Genomic DNA, 20,427 nt, shown 5'->3' on the forward strand with positions numbered 1-20,427 from the left:
AGAGCTGCAACACCATGGGCGCCATCTTCTCTCTTCTTCGGGACACCTTGGATATGGTAGGTTTGGTGTTGGTCAGCATTGGCGAGAGCAATGCCATATTTGTTGATGCACTGCAGAGAATCCGGTCTCCGCGTTTGCCAGCAACAAATCCGACAAAGGCCTTCTGGCAAGAGAAGCCACCGTTTCCAGACCTAGTCAATGTACAATCAAAGCAGCTTCCGGCCTTGGCAGATATTGTCATTATCGGGTCCGGCCTGTCTGGTGCAAGCATTGCGCACACCATCTTGCATGAATCCTATGCTATGGGGGTTCCCCGACGGGTGACGATTTTAGAAGGGAGGACAGTTTGTAGCGGTGCCACTGGCAGAAACGGCGGGCACATCAAAGCTTCCCCACATATCGAATACGCGAAACTGAAGAAGAGATTTGGTGCAGAAAGTGCTAAGAAGATGGTATCGTTCATGATGATGCATCTCCCACTGCTCCTCGATTTGATCAAAAGGGAAGGGCACGAGATTTCCGAAGCAAGAGAGGTCTTGGCTGTCGATGCCTTTATGGAACCGAACATGTTACTCAAGGCAAGAGAGATGATAGAGGTATTAAGGGCCGATCTACCAGATCTGGCGGAGCGAATTACAGTATTGGATGCAGAGCTAGCACAAAAGGTAGGACAGCCATCACGGTTTGTGGTGTGGGTGGGATCGCTAATCAATGTTAGGATTACGGTTTTAGTGACCATTGCGTCGGAGCGATTTCGTACCCAGCAGGAGCTATGTGGCCTTACAGGCTGGTCACCTCAATCTACAACTCTCTGCTGTCCACCTTTCCTGGCGAGTTCTCGATCGAGACAGGCACCATGGTCGAAAATATTCAACCTACAAGGAGTACTGAAACGCCTTTTATGTTAGTTACTTCTCGGGGAGAGATACTGGCAGCTCATGTAGTTCATGCATCAGATGCTTTCGCCACCAATCTTGTTCCTGGACTGAAGGAGAAGCTGTTCCCAATACGTGGGCACATGTCAGCTCAACGACCCGGAAAAGCATTCCCACGCCACCATGGTGATATCTCTTGGGCTATCGTGGGGAAGTCAGACTATGAGTATGTCACGCAGAGGCCAGGTCTCCCGAATATGGAGGACGGCATCGGAGGTGAGATCATGATTGGTGGCGGAACCGTCCGTGCTGACGATGGTATCCTTGGCGAGGTAGGGCAATGGGATGATAATAAGACAGTCTACGCCATTGGGGCATACCTAGGCGGCATCCTGCCGTTAGCATTCAACCAGCACTGGTGGGGTGACGATGCTGAAGGCTCAAGAGTCAAGGGATTGTGGACCGGCTGCATGGGATTTACAGCTGACATGTTACCTTTAGTTGGAAAACTATCTCCAAGCCTCACAGGGCGGCCCGTGCTAGCAACGAAGACAGGGAGCAACAGTACGTGTGTCGAGAAGAACATGCCGGAACCTGCGGAGTGGATTTCTGCGGGCTTCAACGGCTCAGGCATGGTACTGTCATGGCTTAGTGGTGTTGCTACAGGTTTGATGATAGTGGGGCGTGAGCACGTCGAATCCAAGGGGGAGCCTGGGCGACCTCAGGGCGCCATGGCGGACTGGTTTCCAAAGGAATTTGCTTGCAGTGCAACGCGGGTTTCCCAGCAAAGTGTATATAAGTTATCAAAGCTGGCATGAGGCTTTTCTCTCGTAGCGGCTCCAGAGAAATTTGGTGATTAGAGCCACTCTTATCGCTTTGACTGCGACATAAGCAACGGTCAATATGTAGCTAAGACTTCGGTCTTATAGATAGCGGTCTGCGCTCGGTATACATCTTCCCACTATCGCTACGATTCAGAATAATGGCTTGTATATTTTGTTTTTATACTAATAGGGTATTTATTGTGTTGCACATTCGTACATATAGTCAAGTTAATGTTCAAGATTGTCTCATCCTCCTTTCTTCCTTTGTTTTGAGGGCTGTGATGCGTTGCTTGTGTATGCATTGCTTGCTTTTCCAATACATGTCACGTGATGCCCTTGTTGATACATCAACAGAGGAGACGGGACCAAGGGGCTGTGGATCCTCTTGATACCTTACGGGGTAATTACTCCGTAAGTTGCCGGGCAATTGGAGCGAGTCAATGGAGATTCGAAGCTTCATGATATCGTCTGGACCCACTCCCGCTCGATTGTTTCCGTTTTGGGAAACACTGCTCATGCCATTCTAGCCGATGTACGCTAACAGTCGACCGCCACAGACCAAATTATTTCCACTTCTCTACTGTTTGCAACTTGTCTCGGCTCACGGACGCTCAGTGTCTACCGCCGGTTTGCGTCACACGCGAGAGCTGGGAACCCCACCCATGGCTTTGAGGCGCGCAAACAGCTTCGTATCCAAATGGTCTCTGCCTTTTCTTTAGTGCATCCCGACATTGCCGACCCATGTTGGGCGCCAATGCAGGGCACCCTGTGCTGGTTGTGTCCCCCGTCAGTTGCGAGGCAAGCCATGCAGATGCTCTAAAGATCTTCATCCGCCACGATAATCAGCGTTACTAGGTTAAGTTACATATTCACCCTGTCATGTCTCCATGATGTCACCGTGGTTAACTAGCTGGAATTGATGCAGATACATGACCTCCTTAATACCCGCAGATATAACTTCAAACTGCCTATAATGAAGACTTGAAATATGAATTTGCAGAGATCATCTCTGTACTTTCCCAGCAGCGGTCAGTGAACTGGTGGCCGTTTCTGCCACGCTATGAGAGTTACGAGATCTGGAAGTTACACACAAAGCACAAGGGGTGGAGCATCGGGCCGTCGATGAATTTCGTGGCATGCCAAAACTTGTCTATAGCATCACAGTATGCCAGATCAACGCGGTGACAATTCCAAGAAAGCTGATGAAAAATACCACAAGATTTCACGTTGCTGGCTAAGGATTGTCCTTCATCATACGCCACTGCAGCCAGCCTGACCGTTTCGTCACAGACGGTCAGCCCTGGGGATTGGTTTACGACACCCCAAAATGTCCGACAGTTGGGCTTGTTCTAGAAAGATGTGGCCATGCTCCCTTGTTATGTAGAAACTTTGGTTGGGTGTATGTACAGTAGAAAAGCATACGCAGCTACAGTAGAATGCATTTTGATCGACATAAGTAATGATCCTTGCGTATTTTGGTTGATATTGGAGGATACACCCCTAGACGGCCAGTGGTAGTTGCGGCATTCTGGGACGTGTATACGAGATATTTGGGGCTAATCAAAGACGACATCATTTTACGGCACGGCCAATCAGCAGCATGGATTTATATTAGCTTCTGTGATCAGGTCTAAGCCGTTGCTACGCCTATCGGTGTATTGAAACATTAGACACGGCACTCGGCATCCTAATGTGTATGGCATTAGGCAGCAGCCTAGATATATCACTACTTCTTCCAGACTCTCAGTCATTCGTCTCGCCTACATTAGTACACCGAACATAGGTATACCAAAATATAGCTCTCAATCAGCTTTCCCAACATGGCGCCTATACAGTATAAACCCATGCTTCACTGTATGATCAAACATAGTCAAAAAGAATCATCAGCGCGTCTCGACGAAAGGTCAGTCACGCTATCAGACAATGTGGCTCCAGCAGTTACACTTGATTCTCAACATGGTTCGCTCACCACACAACTTCTCGCTTTATCCCGGGCTTCCGAAGAAAGACACTATGGAGATTGTCTTGAAATCGTACCGCAGAGCCTCCCATGGGACAGATCATGCTCAGGGGAGAAGTCTGTGGCGGTTTCAAGCACGCAATATGGTATCACAGATTCCGTCATGGCGCCTATCACAGTACACGACGGCCCCATGATCGTGGTCTTGCTAAGTATCGTATTCTCTGCGGTACTTGTGGTAGAGGTCTATGAGTTTTGGCAACGACGTATCAAGAAGGGGCAGTACCTGTAAGTCCTAAGTCAGGATATGTTTCATACGTTACTAATGACCAGCCAGAGTAGCAAGCCGAGATATAAAGACGCCCACGAGAACCGGATAGCAACACTTCATCCAACGTGCTGAGAGGTGTCCTCGGCAATACAAGAATAATGATTTAGACCTAGCGGCTGGATGAGAATGAAACCTGTTGTTAGCCCTCACCATGCTCCTAAAAGTCTTTAAACAAAGTGTGCTCTACCAAGGAACACTAAGATATATCCCAATGCCCATTTTACAAAGCGGTCACCGTAAACTGCATAAACTGCCAACGAGACTGTAAACCGAGTTTTTGCGACTGATCAAGGCATGTGGAATGCATTGTAGTACATAGCACTTCATAAAAATTAAATTAACAAGCTGATTCGGTTGTTGTTGATGTATGCTTTTTACGGGATATTGTATAATATGTGGAGGCTGAGTCCATTTGTTCAGTTGACTCATCTGTCCCCAATAGAAAACTTAGCCGTCATGTTTCTTAGTACAGATATCGCAGAGAGGAATTTAATACAGGTCCACTTGCCATTTACTACCCAGTGGGCTGGCTACGAACGTTTATAGGTGTTAAGAACGGGGCTACATCTGTCATTCGTAAAAAGGACATGTTGCGCTGAGTCGATCGACAAATGAACAAATTCAGGACCAAGCTGAACGCCCCACCGCATGATTACTTCCTAAATAAGCTAGCGCTGTGCTGGCTCCATTTCGTCTCTAAGCACTGCACAAAGCTATTAGTTATGGAGCTCTAGTCAGCTGAAGGTGATTCTTCGAATGGCGAACTCGCCCTAAACATGACAGTATGGTTGTTTTAATGGACTCACCATAACCCACTACAATCGTACAGGTTCACAGACGCTTGGATTTAGTGACTCTGCCGCACGGTTGGCCTACTTAATTAGATGAGGTAGTTACGGAAAGTTCAATGCCAGGGGTCTACACCACACTCGGCGAGCGCTGGCCTTATGACCACAGGATATATAAAGCTAGAATTTCTCTTCTGCCTAATGGTATTATCAATTTGAACTGATCCATTCAAACTCATCCATTTAAACTCACCTTCTCCAACCAAATGCAAGTTCTCAACCGCCTTACGTTGGCATTCATTGCCCTCGCCCCTGTCGCATCAGCTCTCCAAGCGTCCAACTTCAATGTCTCTGCCGAAGTTGCTGAAGCGAGTGGTTGCGGGTCAGAATGCTACAGGATCATGCAGATCGCGAACCAGGCCGACCTGGCCACAGTCAATACAAATTACGGCTTTGATTTTGATTTTTACGCCACGGCGAGCAACTTCTCAGTGTCATCACCGGGTGACCTCTTGAAGCTACAGCCCCTCGATCCCGCATCTCATGATACAACAGACGGAACGACAGCCTATCGATTCCAGTATACGTCTAAAGACCTTGACGATACCATTGTCCCGGTCACAGGCTTTATTGCTTTTCCATGGACCCCCCTCACTCACGATCAGAAGTTCCCTCTCGTCGCATACGCTCACGGAACAATCGGGGTTTACCGAGGTTGCGCGCCATCCGCGGGCCCTGCTCTGTTCGACTACGGTACCTGGGCTCCCATCGTTAGCAGAGGCTATGCTGTCGTTGCAACGGATTACGCTGGGCTTGGAAACAACTACACTACGCATAAGTATTGCAGCTTTCCTGCCCACGTCAACGACCTTTACTATTCTGTCATTGCCGCTCGGAAGGCATTTGGACATATCCTTTCCGAGGAGTGGATGTCTGTGGGCCACTCCCAGGGCGGCGGCGCCGTGTGGAAGTTGGCTGAGAGCAAATTTGTGCAAACCGCTGTCAATGGTGCCGGGCGGTACCTTGGTACCGTCGCTATTAGCCCTGCAACGAGGATCCTCGATATGTACAGGGAATACGCCAGAGAGTTAAGTGCAAATACCTCCAAATTCCGGCCTTATGTTATTGCAGCAGAGTTACCCTCTTTCTCGATTGGATTAAGCCGCGTTCTGCCGAATTACGACTTCGGGATGCTTGGCAAAACCCTTAAGCAGCGTTTGGGCCTCATGGACGAGGCACAGTCCTGCACTAATGCAATGATGGGAATGACGTTAGATCTGAATATCGAGGATCTCATTAATCCTGAAGGTGGCGAAGACGAAAGGATCCAAAAGTGGCAACAAGACACGGCCCCGGGATCCGGGCGATCGCAACAGCCCTTATTGGTCATCCAAGGACTCGGTGATACAGGCATTCTGCCTAGCATTACAAGAAAGACTTGGGAAAGGTCTTGTAGAAACGGTAATGAGGTTCATTTGAGAGAGTATGATGGAGTTGAACACTCGCCCACCCCACCTACGTCGGCCCCAGAGTGGTTGGCGTGGATGGGGGAGATTTTTGCAGGAAAAAATAGTTCTTGTGGTTGCGACCTGACGAAGAGGTCATCAATGGACATGGCCCATGTTAAGTCGCCTCCCGAGTTTGATTATGCGGAACTAGGTATAACTTTCCCAACCAATTGAGGTTGTCGAGATGTCGGTCATATGCGGGGATTAAATTTCAGTGGCGGGTCGCTAACGAGTCTGTCATCGAAGGGCACGAAGTAGAGAAAACTCTGGGAACCAATGCGTTAATAAGATCAAAACATACTTTGTAATAACTTTTACGAAAGGGTTTTGTTATACCAAATTGCGTCATAACTTTGTCCTATCACAAATGATTGACCAACATCATTCACTCCAGCCTTCCAATACTACGTCCATAGAAGAAATAGTTTGTGCCTAGAATTTGTGATGCGGAGTTGACAAGTTCTAGAACTAACAATCTCTCCGAGTTGCTGAACCGTTTCCACAAGATAATCGAATCAGTTGCCTCGTCTTCTGCTACTGGTACTGAAGTGGCCCGCCTAAGTGGAAATTGAGCGACAAATAACAACAATAGTATACATAGATCGAAACTGTAATTATGTTTGGAGATAAATTCTTACTGATTGCAACAATTTGTGATGAAGCAGGAGTGTCAGTTTTATTTTAAATCTTTTAATTAATTATCTCTTCTTCTCTCTTTCATGTTTAGGCGTTGCTTTTCTTTATCTTCTATTCTTCTCTTTATTTCTCTATCAAACCATAGGTAGCATCGTAGGAAGGGGTAGAGTAATTTGCCTTGACTGAAAGGTTTCGTCGGACAATAAGGCCTTTGTCTGTTCGCGCATAATGTGTGTACTCAGTCGTCCACAAAGCATCGTGACGGATGCTCTGAGTTGGTAAATAGTGATGGACCTCATCAGAACGAACCGGAAAAATACTGTAGATCCAGAGAGTGAAAAGTACGGAGTAATGTCGATACAACTTGTTCAAAGGCAATGTATATCATATGAGGGACCCTGCGGCGCTCTCACTCACTGCCAGTGATTGCGCAATAAAAACCTTAGCGTGTTGTCGCTGGCAAATACATTAGATTCTGAAGGTTGCGCATTAGGCTTGTTCGATTTTGTAAAAGCACGTCACAATCGCTTTTGTCCGTGTAATCTAAACGCTTATACCACGCTTTCATACCTGCATCGCGAGCTCGTTTGTAAGCCTGTCGCTGTACAAAAAGAGTCCATTTTCGACGCGCAATTTGATCGCAGTGTATCGTAAATTCCCAAAAGAATTATTTAGTGTCAAAAATAACGCACAAGTCAAGTGAAGGGTAGTGACACCGGGCCGACATGCTAAGATATTTGTGCCAGAAACGGGTGGACAGAACCCAAAGCTTTGGGCACAGGGGATTATCAAGATTCCTTAACCATCCTCAAATATTTAACAAACAAACTAACGAAGACATAGCTCCTAGCGGGGCATCAATCGCCCCAATTCCTTCTATCAGCAATCGTAATATCTTCGCTTTTCAGAGGAAACGAGATAATTGTGTATTCGGTGCCCAAGGTTGTTTCTGTGGTGTCCCGCAGATACTGACCATACCATGAAAGGCGTGATACTTCCCAAACGACTTCTTCTAGTTCATGAACGATACGATTATTACTCTCTCCAGCCGGCAGAAGTGATGAGCATTGACTGTAGGACCAAGAGTATCCATGTGGAACTGGAATAGCGCTAGTGTTAAAAACTATAGGCCTGAACGCAAAGATTCCTGAGTTCTTTACAACTAAGGCTTGGATGTCTACTAAAGATCAACGGCTTGAGGCGTATCCTGAAGCAACAGAAGTCTGAGAGAAACCCAATAGCCGCAATACATCGTCTCAGGTGAGCCTTCCCTCTCAATTTCATTGAGCCATTGGTTTTGGTTGACGGATTAGCAAGCAATTGGCTAATGTTTACCAAATCGAGGTCTTAGGAGAACATAAGAATTAATCCATTAATCAATCAAATAAGTGCCGATAATTTCATTATTCAACACCACGTCATTATCTCAGATGTCCGCCATGCCAATTGAATAATTCCGTTTCATGCATGAGAATCATGGGTTCAGCATGGTGGCATGTAACCCTAGAGACTCCAGGGTTAAGAAACGCCAGACCATATTCTGGATGGGCCATTATGAAGTCTAAATACTTGTCACAATTGTCTCTTGCTGCTTTTGTCTCGCGATATAATATTTTGATCATGTTCGTCTTTATTTGTGACTAATTACTGTAGACGATCAAAGATAACTTTCAATCGACCTCTCTAATGCTCTCCGTGTTCTCTGCCATGATGACGAACAAGATCCCCATAAAACCAGCCAGTGGAAGGGTCCACCAGCCATACTCTATAACTAAGCTCCAGAAGTCAATGTGCGATGTCCCCGTGATGTACAACAACAGCATTATCATGGCACTGGCGCCCGTGGTCAATATGCCGACTTCCTTGGCGACCTCTGCATAGGACTCCGCGTACCCACCCTCGGTTCCGGGAACGACGAGCGGGACCTGGACAACCGGGGGCGTGGTCTGCAGCAACTCGTACCCGCAAAACCAGAGCGTCGCCACGGCGCCGAAGACGAGGGACACAAGGAACAGGTACGACTTGACTTTCTGGGCGAGGGGTGCCCCGTGCAGCGTGGGGAAGAACGAGGGGTCCATGATGGCCTCCTTGGCCGTCGTCGGCTTCTCGCCATGCTTGGTCGTGTGGTTGGTATTTTCCGAGGAGCCGTGGGCCGGGTCGCTGGGCTTGGGCGCCGCGTGCTCGAGCTTGCCCTCCTCGTTCATAGGCATGCTGGGTGCTTATAAATGCTAGCTTATGCGGACAGAGGGGAACAGTTTGTTGGTATTGAGAATCTTGAGCTAGACGGCCAACTTGGACCTCGTTTGAGACTGGTGAGGTGTATTGAATGTCGAATGGCTGGTATAAAAGAATGGGCCCGAGTGGTGTGTTAAAGAACGAAGAAGTCGGCGTTGGCAGTTTGATCACAAAAACACCAAAACATGGCGTACATGACGTAGGTACAATCAACAGAGTAAACTTCATTAGCTCAAGCTCCACCCAGACGTGGAATGACGCGCCAAGATTACCTAGCTTGTTCAGCCACAAGTCTTAGATGTTTACGCGTGCTACGACGGCTGAGGTTAGATTAATATTCGAATCAACTGAGTGATAAATGAAGGCGCATGTTTGTGCAAACTTCTAAAGCGCTTGTTGATTGAGTCTAGCAGTATGCATTGTAAAGAGTGGTTGTCAAATACTTGACACGAAGCATTACCAAATCATCCCGCGTCATGATTGGCGAAATTCCAACTATATTCATTCCAAAAGTACGCTAAACTGCTAGGTCCGCCACCTGAGTGCCTACTTGTAGTTTTGCATAACACAGCTTGTGTACAACATGCCGCGATATGATGAGGCCACTGTCTGTAACGTTTCGTCTATCATTTGCTCAGTCTCGCATGGAGATTCTCCCTAGCATCGGTGGCAAATTTCTGAACATCCACCTTTCCAATAGTGGACAACCTGCTGTTGATCTCCTCCTCAATTTTCTTGAAGTCCTTGCCGACACCCTCCGCTCTCCATTCGTAGCAGTCTCCGACGAATCTGCTGCTCTGTACTAGCCAATGGGATCTGTCTCGGCGCGCTTCGTCGAAAGTTGCAAATACTGCTTCAAGATCACTGGACTTCTGAACCTGCTCATCGGCGAGGAGTTCGGCCATGACCAAACTATCCTCAATACAGAATCCCGCACCTGAGCCATGGTGAGGAGAGGTAGCGTGTGCTGCATCGCCGGTAACACAGACGCGACCCTTGTAGAAAGTAGGTATAGGGTTGGCACCAGTATCGAAGATGGCCCAGACATCAAGGTCCTCATTCGTGAGTTTGAGCAGACTGATCACATTGTGCCCAAACCCCTCGAAGTCGCGGAGAGCGTCCTCCCGCTTGGCTGGTCTCGTGAGGTGCTCATAGTCGGGCCAGTCATCCGTAGTAGTGCGGAAAGCCACGATGTTAAGCTGTTTCCCACCGTTGACGGGGAAGGTCAGGACGTGGCCATCGGGTCCCATCTAAAATCGATCGTTAGTACTGTATGCTGGAATGAACATCAACTGCATCTTTTCACTTACAAACATGTACGAATTCTTCGCCCTCTCTTCGCCAATTGCGTCGACAGCAACGTCCATGGGTACGAGACCTCGGTATGCGTACTTATGGGTGTACGAGGGGTGAACGGAAGGATGGTCGGCACCAACAACCGTCTGCCGGACTCTCGACTTGATACCGTCGCACCCAATCACAGCATCCGCTGTCGCCGTTGACCCATCTTTGAAATGCATGACCAGCTTGCCATCCTCGCGCTCCCTGACCTCGAGCAACCGCTTGCCAAACTGTGCCTTTTCCTTGGGCAAATGTTGCACTAGCTGATCGAGATAGTGCGCGCGATGAACGCCATTCTGGCCCAATTCCGTCTCTATGGTGAACGCGACATCCTTATCGTTGCCCTCAGTTCCGTCGACGTAGTCGAACCATGTCTTCTGCTTGGACTCCCAGCCATTGCGCGTGCAGACCGCTTGAAAGGCCTCATACACGCCTGGGTGCAAAGCCTTCATGGCATGCACAGCGTTGGGGCCAAAAGATACGCCGGCGCCGATCTCGCCAAAGTGTGCCGCCGACTCGTACAACATGATGGGGATTTGACGATGGTGCAGCGCGATAGCTAGAGTGAGTCCGGCAATACCGCCGCCGATGATGGCGATTTGAAAGTCCTTGTTGGCAGACATTTTGAATTTTTTTTTAGTTTGTAAGATGGTGAGAGGTAGAATGACTTTGGCTGAGTTGATTTGATCTTGTTTGGTCTGGTATAATCATCGGATAGTTGGAGATGTCGTTCTTACTTGTACTTATGTGTGTAGTGTAGCCGGGGCTCGGCCGGGTCGGTTATCACGAGCCAAGTCCCCTCAATGCACAGGTAAGCCCTGACGCTCAATAAGTCCGTTCCGTGTCCATGCTCTCAAAGGATTGTGATGTATATGCATGTATGACGTATTCGCGTGATCTTTAGCGGATACTAAGTCTGTCTTTGCAGTTTGTCTACGGCAATAGTGAGGCAGTTTCTAGCGCCATGGTGGGGGAGTCGTCGCTATGACGGGCCGTCGGCAGTTCTTGGGGTTGTGGAGATCAAGTCAAGATGTGCCACGCAACTCGTCCTACAATTCAACGATTGTCAAGGTCAAGCATGCTCGGATTTAGATGTTTAGCAGTATGATCCGCAGAAATAATCTTCTTGAACAATGATGGTGTCTCGCACGTAGCGATCACTCGAAAATGGAAATCTAAGTGGATCACCGGAATTTCCGATGGACAGGCAGACAGGCGAGATAGCGTGCCTGGAGATGCGAAGCGCGAGTGCTGTCAATGTCAATGCAGCCAATGCTAACAACACAAACACAGACCCCCGTAAATGTCAGCTTCGAATAATTCCGGGAGTCTCCACTTTACCTAAATCCGATCCGAAAATCAGAATCTGGCACCATGGCGAAGCCGCGAGCAGTTGAAACAAGCTTTTTGGTCCCAATCATGACAGGGTTTTAATCTTGTGCTTGGGAATGCTCTGCTATTTTAGGAAGGGGATCATGCACCCAGCTTTAGGTACATGCTCGACGTTCGGTCCTAGGGCTGATAACTGTGTACTGTAATCCCGTTCCTTGCTAGTCGCTTCACATCTCCCCAGCTCACTTGACATGTTATCCACTTGATATTGGATCTCATCCTTCCGTTTCATTTCATCACACACAAAATCTTCATCTAATCTGCCGGTGGGTCATGATTGAGACTGGTATTATCTGAGCATGACAAACACAGCACTGTTTCATGGAAATTCCAGGAAGATAAAATTGTCCAAATAGTTTCAAATGTTCAAGGACAAAGCCATTTATCCGGTAAGTCTCCCACAATCCTATACACCCTGTGGAGACGCTGACCTGGCAGAGCACCCTTACGTTATCCCCCGCGCTGCCACAGGCGTTTTAGACAAGCACCGAGATCAAGCATCTTGGTAGATTGAACCTAGTCCGGCGTGATGTGATAATTTGCAACGCTCAAACGCGCAGTGTCAATTCCCAGCGCTGCCCCTGGGGTCTTCATCGTCAAGTTGACTCTGCTACTGCCGGCCTTATCGGACAATGAAACACTTGCCAGCAATGTCATTATCGAAAGGAAGTAGGCGAGGCCCCTGTTGACATTGACTGTCTGAGAATATTATCTCGGCGCATATCAGCATTGGCAACTCTGGTGTTTGAAAATATGGAAAGCTGTATATTTGATTCTATACAAAGCGCTAGGACACCCATTTTAGAGCCATTTATTTTCTTTGTATGCACAAAAGGTATATATGACAAGATCCTACTGATTCACGCTGATTAGCTCCATACTGAACACTCGTGCAGATGACAATTCGATGCTCAGTCTACTTACCCCGACCATCACTTGTGCAAAGTTCTGAAAAGATGTGCTTCTGATTATATTTGTGCCGGCTGTCGGAATGGTGGCCGCATCGTAAGTCTGTGTCACCACACAGGAATTTTTGACACCAGCCGAATCACCGTCGTCGGAGGTGAAGTGCGGTTAAGCTTGCCTGCTGTTGAGATCATATTAACTGATATAGGTGTTGCCCAGGCTTATTTGATGATGCATTTGCACCATGATGAAGCTTGAATGGGTTCCGTTATCAGTGACCCCATTAAGCAATTTAATATCATATTGGTAGGATACACCACCATATCTTCCGGGAAACGCCCCGGTCTCATCAATCGTAACGTGGTTCTTTTTCTCACTTTTTCTTTCTTTTTGGAAAAAAAAAAAGGATAAAGATAAAGAAAAAGAAGTAAAGAGTGAAAAAGCGATTGGGTATGTGTACAGTCCCGCATGACGAAATACTCCAGCCTTCCGCAGCTGAGATTACAGTGTAATAGGACTACATTGATTGTATTTGGGACCAGACTCAGGCTAGCATATATCCCGGAACCGGAAAATAATTATAGTTTTATCATCAGAAAAAGTTCATTCCAAAATTCATTTTTCGTTAGCTTTTTACCCAAATTTGCTTTCTAAACACCTGAAAAAAGCCCAGGCGCTGATATACCCCAATAAAATTATTTTCACGTCGGGTCAGGATTAGATCCTCGAAATAGGTTTCATCGGTCATCATCGAACCGCGCCGGAGTACCTTCTTACGAAACCGTTCGCAGATGTGGAGTATTTCTTTCCAAAGATCTATGTTGGTATCGAGATGCATTGCTACACATGTAACCTCATTCTGATCATGATTTCGAGCCCAAGCACTGGCTTGTTCAATATCCATTCGCTGTTCACGAAACCACATCCTAGTAGTATTCCTACGCGAACGCCGTGTGGCATAGCGTGCATAGTAAGCCCTTATGCGCCGAGAGTTGGTATGGGTTTTCGGCAGGCTCCAATACTGATCTGCCTATTTGTACGGCATATGTCCATGTATTCTGACTAAGGATGATTCTTTTGAGGGTGGCGGGGTAGTAAGTTGGCCATTGACGAAAGCCCAAGACCAGCACACTGCTTGCCACTAGAATTATTGACTATAATAGGGAATTGTCATTTGATGATGTTTTCATGCTTCTGCAGCACGCCCCAAATAAATATTATGGTGACCTCCTTGTGGTCTTAGACAGTCTAAAGAGCTACGACTGCCTACAAGATAGGAATGATTCATCCCACAGCCAAAGGCTGTCGCAATATACCATCATCATTTAGGGGTGCACACTGTCTTGAATTTGAACTGAATGAAATTTATAGCTCTTTGGAAGTGGGATATTCAGTGATGCACGAACAGTAGCCAGGCAAATGCGACCAATTGGTTGCCACTGTACGGGTATCAGCATTGCGTATAACGGTCATGCTCAAGCTGCGGCAGTCCGGTACAAGGGTACTCCGGCGTTCAACGAGAATCATCAGCTCTAGCGCAGCGTATATTTCGCTTGCCTCTTTGATGGAAACTCGAAACGGCGAAACCGGACAGGTTGCGTATGTTGTCAAGGCATTGGCTGTTGCGATCTCTGCCAGTGAATTGGGTAAAAAGTTTCGATTTTAACTCAGAACTCAAGAGGGTTATATTCCCTAACATGATTTGATTTGCTTAAATGCCCCTGCCAGCGAATATTACTAGCCATAAATTTGTTAATGAAATGCCGTGGATGGGCCATGCTACACGAGAGCCTTTACCCTACAGCGCAGCCTCGGCCAAGTTCGACTCAAAATTGGCATCGATAAATGGTACATTGGCATCTAAGTTTGTGTTAGACCAGTCTTGAAAAACTTCTGAAGCTAAATGAGTGACTTACCGCCCCAGTTCTTATCAGCAAGAGCTTCCTGGGCCACTGTAGGCAGCGAATCCCATGCGATCAGGGGTTGTTGGCCACCTGTCGTGCTGGTGAAACCTAGGGAGTGGTCAAGAATTGCGTAGGCGGTGTAGTACTTGATCAAAGGCCCATAACCGCTGAGATCAGGATCCGTAGACGTAACATAGTCGCCATGATACGAGGCCGCGACACCAAGAAGTGTGGCATCGGCGGTGTCGTCGGATAGCCATACGACAATTCCTTCCCAGTCGTATCTATGGCCAACGCCTACTAGAGACTCCAACCATGACGGCTCATCCTTGGGAAAGTACCAGCTGTACAGTATGGCGAACGCTTCATTGTAGGACTCAGCGCGCGCATATATTTGTCCTGTGCTGGAGTCGCAGTCGCTGGATGGGGATCCGGACGGCGCAAGCCCAGCGCTGTATTCCTTCGTCAGCAGGGCGGTGGGCTTAATATCTCGGGGCGTATTCACCTAGTATTACCCTCGTCGTCGACAGCAGGGAACGGAACACAGCCATCAACAACGTAGAGGTACGGTTGCCACTTCAACATAAGCTTCCCAACAGTGGTGTCTGGGACTGTCTCAGCAAAATTAACGACCGCATCATGGTCGATGTCTGCCCTAGGTTTCACTCGACGAGGTCCTGCAAGGGCTGCACTGACAAGTGCTAGCAAGGTGAGCTTAGCGAGCATCTTTGGTTCTCCGTGAGCAGGACTGCGCTGTGATGAGCACTTAGCCGCCTGAGCCGGACTGCCTCACGTAAGTCAGTGTGTGCCTGCACTCATGTTATATAACATTGTCAATAGTGCGTGCGATTCACCCGTCATGACAGTGGTCACCACCGTTAAGGGCCGCGTGAAAACGAGCCATTGTTCCTGAATAACCACGTGGGCATCACTATTCGCTAATATGTGGGTGCGTCGTCAGCCTCCGGCGGTGGATCCCCCTCAATAGACCTATGCTGATTGGGAACAGCAATATTTTAGTAATGAATTGCGTATAGCTGAACTGCCGCCGGCAGTGCTGCCAACGCCTCACATAAACAGGGTACTAAATGTTGGGGAAATCCCAAGAGCATGGACAGTCCAGGGCTGCCGAAATTAGGGAACCGAAATGGGCCGTGGATGTAACCGAAAGTTCGACGCACCCTGGTTCGGCTCCGCATTATCGTCGTCATCACTGACCGGGATCAGTGACTAAAAAAATGCATTCTACCCATCTTTCCAGGAATCACTGGCCAGCGCGCCATAGTATGCAAATATTACTGGTGGTTTTGCGATATATACTATTGTCCTGGTCGTGAGTGGGCACGGTTTGTCCAAAAGTTTGCTCGATTGGATGTGGGCTGAGAGCTCATTGGTAGGTGTGTTTGCACGTGTTCGGAAAGTCAATGTATTCTCAATCGGATTTGGGGGAGTCTCGTGGTTAACGACACCAATGAAAATTTTGAAATTAGCATGCGGTTTGTCCCCAGCAAATAAATACTTTCAGGTACACAGCTAGAAGTCACGCCCAAGCACTTATTTCCAGCTCTTACATTAGAACTAGACCATTCTGCTCACCACAAACACTTGTTGCACAAGATTTCTACACATCCGAAAGTATGTTATAGGATGAACTCAGTGATCTAAAGATTGGCCAACACTTATTCCAAAGTTCCAATATATTACCGGTATTTGTGTCGTCAGACTGATTTCACCGCAATAAGTCACTTTACAGTCTGATACAGCCCAATGTCTTCTCCTACACTTGAACGCGCAATTTACAGGTTTCATAATCACAATCAGCCGTAATCAATGCCAAAGTTCCAGCACATCATCTCATCGATATTCACTGGCTGGAATGCCTGGTGATACCCTCGGTTTACTACTGGCTGTTGTGTAACTCATCACTCTACCAATACCCATCGTCATTCGACTCCAGATGTGGTGGCACCAGAAGTTTGGGCTCATGGTGATGTTTGGGGTTGGCGCCGTGTAAGTACAACTCCTTTCCAAAAAAGAAAAACCGGTGAATGTGTGAGCCAAAATATATCAAGACTCGTTAGGACAATAATTACGTCCATTGTGCGACTATTCGTGATCATCAAGCAGCCGAGCGATGCTGATGTGTCTTGAGGATCCGGACTTACCGTGTTTTGGCTGTAAGCGTACTTGATGAAATGCGTCTCCGGGAGTCACTGAATTTGACAGGATTATTGAAGCATCCCTAATGGTTATATGCGCATGTATTTCGAGTCTACGAAAGTTTCTACATCACATTGAACCGAAGCTTGTCGGAGAACGTGTTTCAACCAACGATACACTAACGAAGAAGGAAAGTGAACTTAAGACATTCAAGTAGTCCAACCAGAAGAAAAGGAAATACAGAGAAGGTCGATGGTACAGTTAATGGACTTTAGCCAATGCATGATGTCGATAACACAAGCTCGCCTTATCATAATTCCGAAGCGGACAATGATAGCATTGGAAATGGAGAGGGGGATAGCCAAAAGAGTATCTTACAGAACAAATCAGCAACGCTCAAAATTGCGGTTAGACACTAGGTTTCAGTAATATGTGCGAATCATTAAACACTCGAAATTATTTTTGCTGCGGCGAGACAAAGCACTGATTGCCGGGTAACCATAATTTTCCGCATAGTTTGCTACACCATCGTTCTGGCCTAACATAAAAGCGGTTCAATACTTCTTGAGAATAATGAAGGCGACCTATAATTCTACTGTTCTTTTTCAGAGTATCAAGCAGCCCAGATAATTGAGGTGCATAATATGGTTTATACCGGCTTTCCTCTCCAATCCTATATGTATGGCGTTGAACACGATTCTAACAAGAATGCATGCGTATAGAACTCCGTAGTGAACGACTTCTTCGTTGCCTCCTAGCTTCTACTTTGTTTTGGTGTAATCATAGTTCTGCTGGCCCTCTGCACGTTGGGAACCGCGCACCCGAGATTTCCCATTAGGTTATGCTGTCTATTTTGCCGATCACCCATAACATGATCAATATTTTCCGCCCAATATATCCCATAGAGCTGATGCTCTTATTAATCCTATACCTCGTCATCAATTGTGAGGGTCCCTATCAGGGCTTATCCGGTATCCGATTGTGGCTGGGTATATAAGGGTTACAATCCTCTCTATATAATATTAGTACCCTAGCACTCCCTTGCAACATTGACGTCTGACAGTTCCTGTGAAGAGAATGTTGTGTGTTAATGGCTACTGTAACTCTTGAAACTCTGCCTGGATGAAGGGTTCACCTGATATCGCTCAACTGCTATGGTCGTTACACTTGATAATTCGCCTTTCCTCTACTGTTTGATGCGTTCTACACTCGAAAACGTCTCACCAATACCTTAATCAGCTGTGACTATTGTAATAGTCAACATCACACCTTTATCGGCAACTCGGGAATCGTTAATTTCAACCTCAATAAGCATGTGGAGTGAATATTAATCAAGCAATGTCGCTACAAGTAAGCTTAAGTACTCTCAGCATCATTGTCACAATTTTCGTTGAAGAATAAAAAATAAATATACTCCAATACACGATTTTTCAACGCGGCGGTGTTTGATTTGCCACAATGCAAACACCAGCAATATTGAACTCTCGCAAATAGAATGAGCATTGGGTAATATTAGGTCGATGCTTGATACTGTTTTTCCTTAGCTCATTCGGTGTCGCATATTGCAAACAGTGCTATGCAATATATCATTACTATCGCACCTAGTTTCACACCAAAGAAGCTCAATGCAGTTGGGATTCTTCTAAGTGGGCGTCCTCGTTGTATCTCGAACGGATGTGACTAAGTAGAGTTAACTTTATTTCAACTTCAGAATGCCAGAATGCCCAATGCTCAATGTCAGCCCGGGGCGCGTCGCCCACACGACGTCGGGATGCGCGACGTATAGCCATGGCGGATTCTCCTGCAACCTGCGTAAACAACTTCCATACGCTTCGGCACGCTCCTCGGCTTTGATCTTATGTCGTGCGTCTTCAAATAGACGCTGGAGCTCGTCATCATGGTAGCCCATCCACCAGGTATTACGCGAATTACTCGAGATCTTGTCGTCGAGCACGCGGAAAGTGCTGTTGGGTGTGGAATCAAAGAGTGCTAGGTCGCCGATTTGCTTGCGCAGGCCGATCTGTCGCGCGTACTCGGGCCGGTTTGTCTCAACCTCAACCTCAACGTCGAAGCCGACGGTCTCGAGAGCCGACTTTACGAATTTCGAGATGCGCTGTGCATGCTCGGGCATGTACGTCGGCGTACGTAGCTTCAGGGCCGGCTTAACTTCAAGCTTGAGCCCTTCGAGTAGTCCACGTGCCCGGACTGGATCGTAAGGAATCGGCTGCAGCGCTGCAGCAACGAAGCCGTGGTGCTGGGGACTTACGATAGTGACCGAGGGTGTTGCTAGCCCCTCGTAGACTTCCTTCACAAGTGCGTCATTATCCAGGGCAAGATTGGCGGCAAGACGGACCTCGGGTGAATGGAATACCCCTCTGGGGCAATTGAGGTAATACATCACTGACAGCGTACTGCCAACCCTGCCCCAGCGCAGGCTGGAATCGAAGGTGAGGAGGTCAAGGTTCTCAACGCGCTCGAGGTTCAGCGCCGCATCCACTTCTCCGTCCCGTAATAGCTGAAGCCTTTTGGCAGCATTGGACTCCTGAGTGACGGTAATGATGTGTGGCTCATTCTCTTGGTTTGGGCGCAGAAGATGTAAGGTCGCCTTCCCGACGCCGCCGTTTCGCTCAAAATCGGCGACCCGGTAGGGGCCTGTGCCGAGCACGGGCTTGCCATCGACTGCGATACGCGATGGCCAGAAGTCGCACAATATGTCTAATATATCTGCAAAGGGCTCTGGGTTCTCGAATCTGACCGTGCGATCACTTTCAGCCCGGACGGTGGTCCGCGCGAAATAACGACTGTAGCTCCAGGGCATACCAAAGTAGTCGTGCGAGTTGAGGAACCCGAGGATGTAAGTCACCACCTCCTGGGCGGTGCAGGGCAAGCCATCGTGGAAGTGGGCATCATCACGGATATGAAAGCGCCAGGTGAGGCCGTTAGGTGAGTGCTCCCAGCTTGCGAACAGACCGGGTTTCACACGGCCGTGCGGCTGCCACCATAGGAGAGGCTCGAAAACGAGACTCTTGAGGGCAACTACACTATTATCGTCGGTGACTTGTGTGGGTAGGCGGAAGTCGACGTTTTCCAATACGATCTGAACACTTTCCGGCGTCATGATTTGCGTATATGAGAGATTTACCTCTATAAAGTGATGCTTGACATCACACGATCAGGAGTCTCTCCAATTTAGTGAAACTTATCAAAGGGAAATATAGTCCCTATCACATCATACGTGGCTAACAACGATAGTGGGTGCACAGCATAAAGCCATTTAATGTTCGCGCAAGATGCAACGGCGATTCTGTAAATAACATGGGCTTTTTTGCAGCAGCTGCTAGTCTAGCTATCTCCAACATCTCTGAAGCTTGGCTCAATTGAGTGTTTTTCCAGGTGCGGGCTTTGACCGACGGGGCCTGTGCTGGGTCGTGAAAGTAGCTGCAATTCAATGGTCGGATTGAATTGCGTGATTACCATCCGGACTTTATCGCATACGAGACGTTGTTCTTCTCCGCTACAATCTCCATACTATGATAGAAGATTGGCCCTGCTAGTATTTCTGTATAA

The 20,427-nt window shown here is 47.7% G+C and overlaps 7 protein-coding genes across 7 annotated transcripts; 3 read left to right on the plus strand and 4 right to left on the minus strand.

Moving 5' to 3' along the window:
* Nucleotides 1-14: 14 nt before the first annotated feature.
* BKA67DRAFT_515110 (FAD dependent oxidoreductase-domain-containing protein) lies at nucleotides 15-1,693 on the plus strand (the record flags this gene model as incomplete). Its single annotated transcript, XM_046097700.1, has 2 exons — nucleotides 15-665; nucleotides 719-1,693. The coding sequence occupies 2 exons, from the start codon at nucleotides 15-17 to the stop codon at nucleotides 1,691-1,693; spliced, it is 1,626 nt and encodes a 541-aa protein (XP_045960302.1).
* A 1,778-nt stretch (nucleotides 1,694-3,471) lies between these two features.
* BKA67DRAFT_690728 (uncharacterized protein) lies at nucleotides 3,472-4,134 on the plus strand. Its single transcript, XM_046109144.1, has 2 exons — nucleotides 3,472-3,947; nucleotides 3,997-4,134. Exons 1-2 carry the CDS (start codon nucleotides 3,520-3,522, stop codon nucleotides 4,037-4,039), a joined length of 471 nt encoding a protein of 156 aa, XP_045960303.1. The 5' UTR covers nucleotides 3,472-3,519; the 3' UTR covers nucleotides 4,040-4,134.
* A 623-nt stretch (nucleotides 4,135-4,757) lies between these two features.
* On the plus strand, nucleotides 4,758-6,477 carry BKA67DRAFT_562499 (Alpha/Beta hydrolase protein). The gene has a single exon (XM_046102603.1). The coding sequence runs from the start codon at nucleotides 5,045-5,047 to the stop codon at nucleotides 6,458-6,460; it is 1,416 nt and encodes a 471-aa protein (XP_045960304.1). The 5' UTR covers nucleotides 4,758-5,044; the 3' UTR covers nucleotides 6,461-6,477.
* A 2,062-nt stretch (nucleotides 6,478-8,539) lies between these two features.
* On the minus strand, nucleotides 8,540-9,362 carry BKA67DRAFT_562500 (uncharacterized protein). The gene has a single exon (XM_046102604.1). The coding sequence runs from the start codon at nucleotides 9,130-9,132 to the stop codon at nucleotides 8,593-8,595; it is 540 nt and encodes a 179-aa protein (XP_045960305.1). The 5' UTR covers nucleotides 9,133-9,362; the 3' UTR covers nucleotides 8,540-8,592.
* A 421-nt stretch (nucleotides 9,363-9,783) lies between these two features.
* On the minus strand, nucleotides 9,784-11,121 carry BKA67DRAFT_516187 (uncharacterized protein; the record flags this gene model as incomplete). The annotated part of the gene is made up of 2 exons (XM_046097792.1): nucleotides 9,784-10,407; nucleotides 10,468-11,121. 2 exons carry the CDS (start codon nucleotides 11,119-11,121, stop codon nucleotides 9,784-9,786), a joined length of 1,278 nt encoding a protein of 425 aa, XP_045960306.1.
* A 3,342-nt stretch (nucleotides 11,122-14,463) lies between these two features.
* BKA67DRAFT_254498 (necrosis inducing protein) lies at nucleotides 14,464-15,571 on the minus strand. The gene is made up of 3 exons (XM_046095766.1): nucleotides 15,206-15,571; nucleotides 14,713-15,152; nucleotides 14,464-14,656 (listed from the first exon to the last, which is right to left on the minus strand). Exons 1-3 carry the CDS (start codon nucleotides 15,424-15,426, stop codon nucleotides 14,595-14,597), a joined length of 723 nt encoding a protein of 240 aa, XP_045960307.1. The 5' UTR covers nucleotides 15,427-15,571; the 3' UTR covers nucleotides 14,464-14,594.
* Nucleotides 15,572-18,314: 2,743 nt separating this feature from the next.
* Nucleotides 18,315-20,150, minus strand: BKA67DRAFT_254501 (uncharacterized protein). The gene has a single exon (XM_046095767.1). The coding sequence runs from the start codon at nucleotides 19,976-19,978 to the stop codon at nucleotides 18,557-18,559; it is 1,422 nt and encodes a 473-aa protein (XP_045960308.1). The 5' UTR covers nucleotides 19,979-20,150; the 3' UTR covers nucleotides 18,315-18,556.
* Nucleotides 20,151-20,427: the final 277 nt, after the last annotated feature.

Source organism: Truncatella angustata (genome assembly GCF_020726525.1).
Source record: "Truncatella angustata strain MPI-SDFR-AT-0073 chromosome Unknown BKA67scaffold_3, whole genome shotgun sequence".
Lineage (NCBI taxonomy): Eukaryota > Fungi > Ascomycota > Sordariomycetes > Amphisphaeriales > Sporocadaceae > Truncatella > Truncatella angustata.